Source organism: Malus sylvestris, chromosome 4 (assembly GCF_916048215.2).
Source record: "Malus sylvestris chromosome 4, drMalSylv7.2, whole genome shotgun sequence".
Lineage (NCBI taxonomy): Eukaryota > Viridiplantae > Streptophyta > Magnoliopsida > Rosales > Rosaceae > Malus > Malus sylvestris.
In genome coordinates, this window is record NC_062263.1 from 21,553,752 (window position 1) to 21,566,057 (window position 12,306).

A 12,306-nucleotide genomic window follows, 5' to 3' on the forward strand; every position below is an offset into this window, starting at 1 on the left:
AAGTCCCTGAAATTAATGTGATAATTTATTTCTCTGTATGTTATTATATTTTTTTTGAATTAAAAATTGAAATTTATAATTGTTTATATTAATAAGATTTTAAATAAAAAACCATAATTTGTGGGATTAAAAATATTAAAATATAAACATACTATTGTGTGTGTGTGTGTGTGTGTACACATGGTTACATTCATAAAAAATTAACCAACAAATTAGTGTATCAAAACATAGGTACATTCTTCAAAATCACAAAAAAAAAAAAAAAGATATTAGGCTTAATAAAATTAGTAAATTTCTTCGATTAAACTTAACATGGATACATTCTCAAATCAAAGAAAAAAGATTATACCCATATAAGTTTAAAAATGGATTAGAAAAAAAATAAATATATTTTATATAAAAAATGGTACATTATACATATAACAAATTGGTATATTTAAGAATGAGTACATTTTAAGATTAAAATTTTGAAAAAAATTACATGAATGGTACATATAATTAGCATGCGTACATTTGACAAAATTAAAAATGGGTACAAATAAATAAAAAAATATGGGTACAAATACAAATAAAACTATATAAAATATGGGCACAAGAAAAATTAATATATGGGTACAAATTAAAACTGAAAAGAAAATTGGTACAAATTAAAAAAAGGTTGGAAATTAAAAAATGGTACAAACTAAATATAACAATATATGATAAAAAATTTAACCATAAATATAAATATACTAATTGTAATATTTTTAACATTAAGTGAATATATTTAGAAATAAAAAATATTTTATTATTGAAATAATTAATGATGTTATTAATACCAAGGACCTTGATCAAAAAATGAAAAGGAATAAGGTTTTAATCAAAGGAGTAGGAAAATGAAGGATGAGAACCTAATTTCTCCTTAAGAAATTGTCCAATTTTGAAGTATTTTTCCTAAAAACAATGAAAATTACTGTTTTCCCATTTAACCGACCGTTTGAAATATACGAGGCCGCTACCGACTCCATTGGGCCCAAATCTATATTCACTATACGGCGAACACTCTCGTCTCTTCCGTCCTTCGTCCTTCCAGTTTCCCAAAGGATTTCCTTTCGCGGAAGGAAAAAAAAAAAGAAAAAGCAACAAGAAAAGCTCACCGATCAATCGCACTGATTCACACAGCCATGGCGAACGACAAGTCGGTGATGGCAGTAATCAGAGCCGCGAGGCCGAACTTCCGCAACAACGACGACAAGGTCGTTTTCGCCGTTCACGCCTCCTTCCTCGCCGCTGGCTACGTCCTCACCGCCGCCGGTCCCCCCGCCTTCTCCGAATCCGCTCTCTCCTCATCTTCTACGGGTACCCACTTGTTTAATTTCGATAAGTGTTTAACTTTTCTTAGAAATAATTGATAGTTTTCCTCAAATTTTTGTGGGTTTTGTTAATTTGGGGTTGCAGATGAAGTGGGCATGGAGCAGTGGAACGAGCTCGACGGCGAGTACGCATTCGTCTATATGAACCCAGAAAAGGGCTCGAAGAAGGTGCTGGTTAAGTGCCTTACGATGAACGGCAAGTTGCTTGTGGATGCACTGGCTGATGGGAGCTCTCAGCCCGTCCATCTCGAAATCGAGTAAGCTTCTGCTGCGATTCTTTGGGCTTTTACAAATTTGGTAGTTTTATTCTGGCTTGTTAATGGGTTTTCTGCGGTTAACGAAACAAATTACAGTGTTGGTGATTATGTTGGAGAGGATGGGGGCAGCAATTACTCCACACAGTTCAAGAATTTAGAGAATCTGGTGAAGAAATTGGATACTGAAGTTCTGTCAAAATTATATGGGTCTGGATCGTCCACGTCCGGTTCTTCAATTAACCCTGTAAGGTAACTGGGTTTTGTCTTTGAATCGCTTCGGTTCTGCGGACTTTTTTGTTTTTAATCTGAGTTTTGCATGCATTATTTGATGTAGAAGTGTATTAATACTCTGCTAAAATAGTCATCGTTAATTGTTATGCTAATTTATCGGTATATAGTTTAAGTATCAGTGAATGTTCTTTTTACGGACTAGTTTCTTTTTGTTATGGAACTTTGCAGTTCAGAAAAGAGTGAGAGATCAACAACTGAGTCTGTTTCTGGACCTTCACGCTTTCACACTGGACCTTCAGCCCCTTACACTGATCCTTCAGGGTATCTCTCTCCTGCTTTCTCTGCATATGTGTATTTTATGTCTCTGTACGTGTGATTCTAAGCGGTCTATATGTTTGTTAAGTTTTGCTAGCTTATGCTTTGGGTTTTGTATAAAGTCTGTTTCTTTGATAAATCTTAAATGCCCTTTTTTGGTTGCTACCTGCCTGTTACACCCTCCCTAGATTGTTATAATATATGTTTGTTGTGGTATTAAGAGGGGGACATTGATTCAGTCCCTACAAAATGGAGCAACTAGTTGATGTCTATACATTCCAAAGTTAATGTCACATTGATAATCATTGACGCTGATGGTCCTCCCTTTTGGGAATTCGTCTGTTGACAAGGTGTGTCATATTCATCGCCTTGTAGAGCAGTGGTACTGCCTTTACCATTTGGGACTGGCCAAGAGACCAACATCTTATCAATTTTCAATTTTAGAGGGTCCATCTATTAGATTCATTTCAGTATGTTTAATTAAGTCGAGATGGGATTAGTAGCTTAGATTGTAAGGCATTTGTATGTGAGACTTGGCTTAGGTTTTTCAAGAGTCTAAAACTAGTTATGTATCATGCTTTCCTGTTTATAGCATCGTATACTCTTTTCATTATCTAATTTGGAAGATTGTTTTTACTTCTTAAGTCTCCCCATCAATTTGTAAGGAAATAACTAGGAGCCTAGGAGGTTCAAATTATCATTTTATAGATTTAAAATATAAATAAATCAAAACTTTCTTTCTTGAAAGATTATTAGTAAAATGGCATCCTATTCTACCTTGTAAGAGGAACCTAGATGTTTTAATTTTTTCAGAAGTTTTTCATTCAGATTAATTAGAGGTTAGTTGTTAAGAGAGTTTGGGAATTGCATTGACTTTGCTAGGAAGAAAGTAGACAGTCATGGCAATATGTCTTTTTTGTTGTGATCGGAGTGAGTTAGCAGCGTCATGCTTAAAATTTTCATTTGTATCCTTGAAAGTTTCCAAAGCATGCAGTTTACTCTATATGTTTTCTGGCTTGCTTTGCAGAATTGCGTATCCTCCTGTCATGCCTTATGGTGGTAGTGATGTTCTTCCTGGGCCTGGTGCTGGAGTCTACCCTTCAAGGTATCGTATTTCAACAAGACATCATATTGGTGGTCATTGCAGTTTCAAACCCGGTTTTACTGTTTTACTGTTCGACATTTGACAACATGCTTGTTATGTCAATCTTTCAGGGGTGATGGTAGTGGAAGCATGCTTGTAGGTTTGTACAATACTTATTTACTCTTATTGTGCTGATAATAATCACATTACTTTTTTTATTAGGACTCACATTTCATTCGTTGTGTCAAAATAGGACCCCATGACCCTCGTTGGTTTGGTGGCGTTGGAGACCCTGGGTTTAGTTTTGATCCCTCTAGGCCAGCAGGTGTTCCACCAGGTGCTCGTTTTGATCCCTATGGGCCCCCAGGTGTTCCAGGTTTTGAGCCTAATCGATTTGCAAGGTACGTGGAATAGCAAAGTTTCACTAAAATTGAAATTAGGTTCTTCCCTGGTTCCCACCTGATAGAGCTTTCATTATTTTTAAGTTTAACAAGCCTTTTTTTTTTTCACTCGAGGCCTTTGATCGTACTTAATCCGTCATGGTGAATTGAGATTATTACCTGTGTTTTCACTGTTACTTTCCAAATGGATGTACAATTGTTTACGGCGTTTGGGAAGTGAACAAATAATGAATGATAGATGCAAAGTTTCCAATAATACCTTCACTGGAGTATAATATGGTGTGATTTCTACGTCTTCCAGGAATCCACGGAGGCCGCCGGGAGGTGGCACTCATCCAGACCTGGAGCATTTCGGGAGCGGCTCAGATTTCATTTAGACATGCTGTTCAAGCCATAAGTAGTTTGTCATCAAATAAGAAACTCGAGTACTAATAGGAGCTGACAGAGGATCTCTCTTTTTGCCTTTCTTGTTTGGCATGCAAGTTGCTATGTAAATGTAAACGACAGGGTTTTCATAGTAGTATCATATATGTTGTCTGTATATTTAAAGTTTAATATCAGTGTCGTGTATGATGTATTGCATTTTTTTCACCACCCTTCCTTCTAGTTCCTAAGAAAAATAGACTTAAAGTATCATATGCCCCCGCCCCTTACGTGGAGGCTGACGAGCTGCATATGTAATCTGTTTTTGGCTCCTTTGAAACGAATATCTACCCTTTGAAGAAAATGTAAAGCCAGTTTCTCACCTGTCTCAACAACCATCATCAGACCATGAAAATCCTAAACGATGATGGGCCTCATCTACGGGCCCTTCTAGATGTCGCTTGGCATCTTGGATCAAGAGCGTTTTCACATGAGAGCAACTCCAGCGGATGCTGGTTGCTCGGGCGACAGGGGAGGAGAAAGGGCCTGAGGGCCGGTGGGAGCAGCTCCAGCGGGGAAGGGCCCGAGTGAGGGTGGGAGCCCGAGCGAAGGGGGGGTGGGGAGTCGACGGGCCTGTGGCCGAGGGCTTTGTAATTTTTTATTTTTTTTGTGTCAGAGAGAGAGAGAGAGGGGTTTTTTATTATTTAAACAAACAAACAAAACTATTATTTTAATTGCTTATTGTCAGGGGGAAGGGTTCCAAAGGTGGAGATGTAAATGGCAATTACTGTTCATTAATGGTAGTTACTATTCATTTAAGGCAGTTACTGTTTAATAGGGTGGATTGAATAGTGGATTGCTAGGGGGAAGGGCTCTATGGGTGGAATTGCTCTGAAATTACGTTATCATGGCAGCATTTAAAATGGTGCAAGTCTCTTTCAGGTTTTGTAGAGGTGATGCAGAGATTAGTTCTCATATTCTTCTCTGTAGTTGAGATTACTGTAAAATATCGTTTGTACAAAGAAAAAAGAAATACATAACTTTGTGGTATTATTCGTTCAATAGATGTTTGACATTTAAAAAGAATACTTCCGATTTAAAAAACTTTTGACACTTAATACTTTTTTATTACAAGAGATTTTCTCTGATGATTAAAGTCGGCCACTTAGAAAAACTAGGAGTGAGAATGAAGAAGGAAGCTTCCATGCAATTCCATGTAAAATTCCAAAACCTGCAGAGACGTAAGAATCCGGGAAACGTGTGAAACATTTACCTGCGTTTTCTCTAGAAGCCCATCTTTTCTTTTTAGTCCTCCAAATCAAGAGAATTAAACACAAAAAACCACCTACCTTCTAGATTGACAGAGACATTTCAAATATAATAAACCCTTCATTGTTATCTCATGTGTTTCCATACCTTTGTACCTTATATATGTTTTTTCTAGTTGGAATTAAAATATCTACTTCGGAACCCACTACCATTACTAATTCCTAGACTTTCTGCAGCTGCAAAAACGCACAGATCTTGCTGGGAAAAAAGCACAGATATGAGCCTTCCAAAGTATTCTCTTCTTCCTTTCTTGTTGCTTCTGGTGGTTGTTTTTGCATCTGGGAAATCTTCAGCTGCTGAAGGAAGACCACTCTCCCTCTTGCCACAACAAGGTAAGAATTTCAAGCAACGTTACGTCTAACATGTATTCCCAAACTCTGAGAGATACTCATCCATTATTGCGGTATTTTAAGCCAATCACGCATTGTTATGCATGAAGAGTTTGGTTTGAAATACCGCTACCAGAGAAATCACAGATTACAGTTTCTGATTTTGGATATAATTGAATTGACTTAGTTAGATGTCTTGTGTGAATAAATTGCAGGATATGCGAAGGTTTTTGGTACACTTGGAATAGTTTGCGAGTGTTGTGATGGAGGTGAATGCACAAGTACCTGGACTGGGTCTTGCAGTAAGCTGACATGTCTTCCTTGGAAACAGCATTAACAGCCCTACAGATTTTTTTTTTCTTTTTCTTTTCTTTTTCTTTGGCTTTCTCTTCTTCTTCTACATACTTTGTAAAATTAATATACTAGTGGAATTAGAGGGTTATTTTTCCCCTTTTAAGCTGGGTCATGTAAATCGTTATTTTACAGCTAAGGGAGTAACCAGATAATGATGCGATTGACCGATAAATGGAAACATTGTTCTATGAGTTAACTGTTTGATTGCCTGTCTAATACTAATGATTCTGAACTAATAATTGCCTAATTAGAAGATATTTGATGCTGGTACATAAAAGTTTATGTATTGGCTCGATTAAGTTATAAGCCAACTAGTTTTGTTCGTGCAACTTGTATGTATCATAGGTGGTTAACAACATTTACTCTTACACTTGAAGCTTTGAGTCGGATTTCTCCCCTCATTGAACAAAAACAAAAAATAAAAAAAAAAACCTGCCAGCATCTACTCAGAGAACCAATCCTAGTGTGTTTCATTGCTAAAGAGTGTGGGTGTGGGGAGATTTTAGGTGGAATTGAGATCAGAAACGTGGCTGAAATTTCTTCACTCGCATCAGAAAAAAAAACTTTCCACGTTTAGAGCTTTCGAAAGGACATGATATTATACATAGCCGCCCATTCAAATGGAGCTGGGTCCTAAGGTACTCCATTTTTCTTTAATTCTTAATTTAAAAATAAAAATCAAATATGTTGCGGGTTATATATTAGTTAGAGTGTAAATAGTAGTTTATTGTCCCACATTGGTAAAGTACATATGTAATACAAATTGTAACTCCTATAAATACTCCACTTTGGAGATTAATGAATATATAAGAAATTCCCAAATATTGTCAAATATATTTTTGGTATTTACCATGTTCAGTTCAATATGGCATCAGAGTAGTTCGCTCTTGGTGACCTGTGTGCTTTAATTTTGTGCCCACATTTTTTGTGATTTTCTTCGTTAAAAAAAAAAAATGTGAATAGTGGCGCGCTACAGTACAGTGTGTGAACAATGGTCAGTGATTGCTACAGTGTTGTGAATAGTGCTCTGCTACAGTATCTGGTAAATTGTTTTCATTCCGCTGTGTATCTTTTGTGCCTTTATTGTTCGTGATTTTTGTTCAATGGCTCAATATAATCATAGTGTTGTTATGCATCTTGGTGGAATAAATAAATGGATAATAGATACTGGGGCCACTGATCATGTGACTAGTGATCCTAGAGTGTTTGATGAGTTATGTGACTATGTTCGTGATCCGTATGTTACTAGTGCAAATGGAGCACATTCTTCTGTGAAGGGTGAAGGCACTATCTCTCTGACTCCAACCTTATCATTGGTCCGCGTTTTACTTGTTCCTGATCTTAAGTGCAATCTTTTGTCGGTAGAAAAACTTCTTGATACCTTATATTGTTCTGCTTACTTCTACCATACGTATTGTTATTTTCAAGATATTCAAACTCAGAAGATAATTGGTCATGGTAAAAGAATAGGGGGTTTGTACATCTTGACTATGGAGGATACTGTTGTTTCTGGTTCAAATAATCATCAAGTTTTAAGTGCTAAAGTGGATGACAGACATCAAATTTGGTTGTGGCATCGACGATTGGGACATCCATCATTTAGTTATATGAAACATCTATTTCCTTCTTTGTTTCGCACTTGTAGTGATTTAGAGTTCAAGTGTGAAACATGTGTCATGGCTAAGAGTCATCGTGCTTCATTTCCTGTAAGTGATTCTAAAGCTACTTTGTCATTTGATTTGATACATTCTGATGTGTGGGGTCTAGTGAAAGTTACTTCTAATGGATTCTGTTGGTTTGTTACTTTTATTAATGATTGTACTCGGTTAACTTGGGTGTTCTTGATGAAGAATAAGAGTGATGTTCCGTTACTTCTTCAAGAATTTTGTACAATGGTGTCTACTCAGTTTCAAACCAAAGTTAAGGTCTTCAGGTCTGATAACGGGGGAGAATATGTGAATCACACTTTGGCATGTTTTTTTCGTGATCATGGTATTATTCACCAGACAACTACTCCGTTTACACCCCAACAAAATGGTGTGTCCGAACGGAAAAATCGTCAAATAATGGAAGTTGCTCGCTCCTTGATGTTGGATAAATGTGTTCCTAATCATTTGTGGGGTCATACTGTTTTGGCCGCTGTGTATTTGATCAATCGTGTTCCAAGTAGGGTTCTTGATTTTCAGACACCGTTCGATGTGCTACAACAACATGTTTCTCCTATTTCTGTATCAAAGCTTCCTCCGAAAGTGTTTGGGTGTATTGCATATGTGCATGTCTACTCTCATCAGCGGAGTAAACTTGATGCATGTGCTCTCCGGTGTGTCTTTATTGGGTATGCTAACAATCAGAAAGGCTACAAGTGTTATCATCCTCCGACTCAAAAAACTTATATTACCATGGATGTCACCTTCCATGAGTAAGTTTCGTATTTTGTGAAGCCCTCTTCCGACTCTCCACTTCAGGGGGAGAGGGGGAGTGAAGTGCAGATTCGAAAAGATGGTATGGATGATGTGTTACAGGCAGAGTTAGGAACAGAACCTATTATGTTGCGTGATACTGATCAGTCGACTACAGATAGTGATCGGTCACCTGTTATTCCCGGAACTATTTCTACTGACGATAGATCAGATGTGCCCAGTGAGTTGCTTGTTAGTATGTTTGACGAATTGCCTTCTAATGATCGGTTGTCTGCTGCTGATATGTCTAACAAATTGCCTGATGATGGTTCGTCCAGAGATGATTCTTCTAATAGTTTGGTACAAGATGGTGGCATACATGAGGTAAATTCTGACGATTCTTCTACTTATCAGTTGCCTCCACGAGCTAGTCGTGGAAAACCTAAAGTACAATATGAGCCTGATATGCATGCTAAAGCCAAATATCCTATCAACAATTATATGTCTATTCATCGTTTATCCAAACCATATGCATCTTACATATGTCAGCTATCTAGTGTATCAATTCCAACAAAATTGCAAGATGCATTGTCTGACCCTAAATGGGTTAATGCCATGCAAGTTGAGATGAAAGCTTTGGAAAAGAATTCTACCTGGGATTTGGTTCCTTTACCAAACGGAAAAAAAGCCGTTGGTTGTAGATTGGTGTTTACTATTAAGCACAAAGCAGATGGTTCTATTGACCGGTATAAAGCTAGATTAGTTGCTAAGGGTTATACTCAAACCTATGGGGTGGACTATCAGGAGACATTTGCTCCTGTTGCCAAACTTAATACTATGCGTGTTCTTCTGTCCTTAGCAGCAAACCAGGATTGACATCTGTTGCAGTTTGATGTTAAGAATGCTTTCCTTCATGGTGATCTTAAGGAGGAAGTGTATATGGATCTCCCACCTGGTATTGGAACACCTCTTGGAAAAGGTGTTGTATGCAGGTTATGAAATGATTTGTATGGTTTGAAACAATCTCCTAGAGCGTGGTTTGGGAGGTTTACAAGTTCAATGAAGAAGTTTGGGTATATCCAGAGTCATTCAAATCATACTTTATTTCTAAAGCGACAAAATGGTAAGCTAACTGCATTGATTATTTATGTTGATTACATGATAATGACTGGTGATGATCAGAAGGAGATACAACGTTTTCAAAAGTACCTAGCTACTGAGTTTGAGATGAAAGAATTTGGTGAATTGAAGTATTTTCTTGGAATCGAGGTTGCAAGATCCAAGCATGGTATTTTTCTGTCTCAACGGAAATATGTTCTTGATTTGTTAGCTGAAACAGGTATGTTAGATTGCAAACATGTTGATACTCTGATTGAGCAGAATCATCGTCTGGGCTTATTTCCAGATCAAGTTCCTACTCATAAGGAACGGTATCAGAGGCATGTGGGGAGATTAATTTATTTGCCTCACACTCGCCCTGACATTGCTTATGCAGTTAGTGTGGTAAGTCAGTTTATGCACTCACCTAGTGAAGCTCATAAGGATGCAATAACCCGTATTTTGAGGTACTTGAAGATGGCTCCTGGCAGAGGCCTGTTTTTCTCCAAGAATGGTCATTTGAATGTCGAAGGGTATACAGATGCAGATTGGGCAGGTTCTATCACTGATCGGCGATCTACATCTGGATACTTTACGTTTGTGGGTGGTAATTTAGTTACTTGGAGAAGCAAGAAACAAAAAATGGTGGCTAGGTCAAGTGCAGAAGCTGAGTTTCGTGGTATGTCACATGGTGTGTGTGAGTTGTTGTGGTTGAAAAAATTGTTGAGAGATCTTGGGTTTAACCCCAAAGGTGCTATGAAACTTCATTGTGATAACAAGGCTGCTATTGAGATTGCTCATAATCCAGTGCAACATGATCGAACAAAACATGTGGAGATTGATCGACATTTCATTAAGGAAAAATTGGATGCTGAAATTATTATGTTTCCGTTTGTGAGATCTGAAGATCAACTTGCTGATGCTCTTACTAAGGTTGTGTCTAATAGTGTGTTTTCCAACTCGCTTGACAAGTTGGGCATGCGTGACATCTTTGCACCAACTTGAGGGGGAGTGTTGCGAGTTATATATTAGTTAGAGTGTAAATAGTAGTTTATTGTCCCACATTGGTAAAGTACATATGTAATACCAATTGTAACTCCTATATATACTCCACTTTGGAGATTAATGAATATATAAGAAATTCCCAAATATTGTCATATATATTTTTGGTATTTACCATGTTTAGTTTAATATTGGTATTTACCATGTTCAGTTCAATAAAATAAAGGTACTGTACTATAGGACGTGATTGTTATTCCTATTTAGATCCTTTATTTGGGAAGGAAAAAAAAAGTAATAAACTACATTACTAAACTTACCTACCAAAGAGGAAGAAGGACGAGAGAGGGAAAATTTTAGATAGGTTATGTTATATGATTTTTGGACTAGGATAAAAGAGAGTAATAAATTGGATATAACATAACCTACCCAAAAGAAAGAATGAGAAAAGAAAATGCTTTAGAATTGTATTTGGCATATTTGCAGAAGAGAAACATGAGTGAGAGAAAAATAAGAGGTATTAGTGACTTGAGTGTATGCCAACAAAATTAATGTAACCAACGTTTATCGTCCAAACATCATAATCGGTATTATTTATTTATTTATCATCATTTAAATATTATATATACAAAAAAAAATTGAAAATCTTTTAGCTAATCCTATGCATGTCTCCCCATAAGAGGACACAAGCATTATCCTATAAATGATAGATCCTCAATCGACCTTAACTCAAAGAATCCATGAGAGAACTCGAAGAGAGAGAGAGATGACAAAAGGAATTCAATATTATTTCATAAACTGTTTTCTGTTACTTACCAAACCTAACTATATAGCAACTTTCCCCAATTACTCTTATCCAAAATACAACTATACTAACAACCATATTACAAGTTGTTGATGCACAAAATCAGTGAGGACTTTGGTACAACATAAAGTGTTCAGTTTGTGACCTTCGCTAGATTGCTCTGGTCACTAGTATGGATAAGTATGTAAATGGATTGAGATAGGGAAGCAAACACAAGATGTACGTGGTTCACCCAGATTGGCTACGTCCACGAAGTAGAGGAGTTCTCATTAATTGTGAAGGGTTTACACAAGTACATAGGTTCAAGCTCTCCTTTAGTGAGTACAAGTGAATGATTTAGTACAAATGACATTAGGAAATATTGTGAGAGAATGTTCTCTATTTATAGAAGAGAGTTTCTAGTTTTATTCTGACATTGACACGTGTCGTGTTGTGATTGGCTTCTGATGTTGACATGTGTCGCGCTATGATTGGCTTCTGATGTCGACACATGTCGCGCTGTGCTTGGCCTCATGGTTGGACGGAAACTCTTCTGGGTCTTTGACAGTATACCATTGACCAGTGCTCAGTAGTTTCGGGATTGGTCAAGTATGGTACAAATAGTGCTCCCCTAAGTTCCCGAGTAAGAGAAGCTCCTCGGTTGGGGACTTGCAAGATCCAAGCCATTGAGTAATCACGAAACTTTTAAGTACCGAAGTGTGGTATCATTTTCACTTGCCTTATATGTCCATGTAGATGTGGCATCTTCTCTGGAAGTACTTTTCCTCCATCCAGGGGTGGTATCTTTAATCGATGAAGATGCACAAGGTAATGTATCAATTTCACTTGAAGCTTACTTGTAGTTTCGGGCTTGGTCAAGTGCGATACAAATCTTATAGTAGGAGTACCTCAAGTCGTCGAGCTAGGAGATTTGCTGAATGAGGTAACAGACAAGGTAATCAATCAGACTTCCAAGTAAGCAACCTGGATCGGAGGTTCGACTTCGGCTTC

General features: G+C 37.2%; 1 protein-coding gene and 1 long non-coding RNA gene across 2 annotated transcripts; both read left to right on the plus strand.

Annotated features, from left to right (window-relative positions):
• The first annotated feature begins 1,019 nt into the window (after window positions 1–1,019).
• LOC126618469 (probable proteasome inhibitor) lies at window positions 1,020–4,231 on the plus strand. Its single transcript, XM_050286547.1, has 8 exons — window positions 1,020–1,338; window positions 1,438–1,609; window positions 1,706–1,858; window positions 2,069–2,161; window positions 3,183–3,260; window positions 3,371–3,399; window positions 3,493–3,640; window positions 3,942–4,231. The coding sequence occupies exons 1-8, from the start codon at window positions 1,164–1,166 to the stop codon at window positions 4,015–4,017; spliced, it is 924 nt and encodes a 307-aa protein (XP_050142504.1). The 5' UTR covers window positions 1,020–1,163; the 3' UTR covers window positions 4,018–4,231.
• A 767-nt stretch (window positions 4,232–4,998) lies between these two features.
• Window positions 4,999–6,211, plus strand: LOC126618471 (uncharacterized). Its single transcript, XR_007621727.1, has 2 exons — window positions 4,999–5,664; window positions 5,877–6,211. It is a non-coding gene; the product is annotated as an uncharacterized LOC126618471 (long non-coding RNA).
• Window positions 6,212–12,306: the final 6,095 nt, after the last annotated feature.

Coding starts and splice junctions, on each gene's coding strand:
- LOC126618469 (XM_050286547.1), top strand. CDS start 1,164: ATGGCGAACGACAAGTCGGTGATGGCAGTAATCAGAGCCGCGAGGCCG. Junction 2,162..3,182: donor CCTTACACTGATCCTTCAGG/GTATCTCTCTCC, acceptor CTTGCTTTGCAG/AATTGCGTATCCTCCTGTCA. Junction 3,400..3,492: donor TAGTGGAAGCATGCTTGTAG/GTTTGTACAATA, acceptor GTGTCAAAATAG/GACCCCATGACCCTCGTTGG.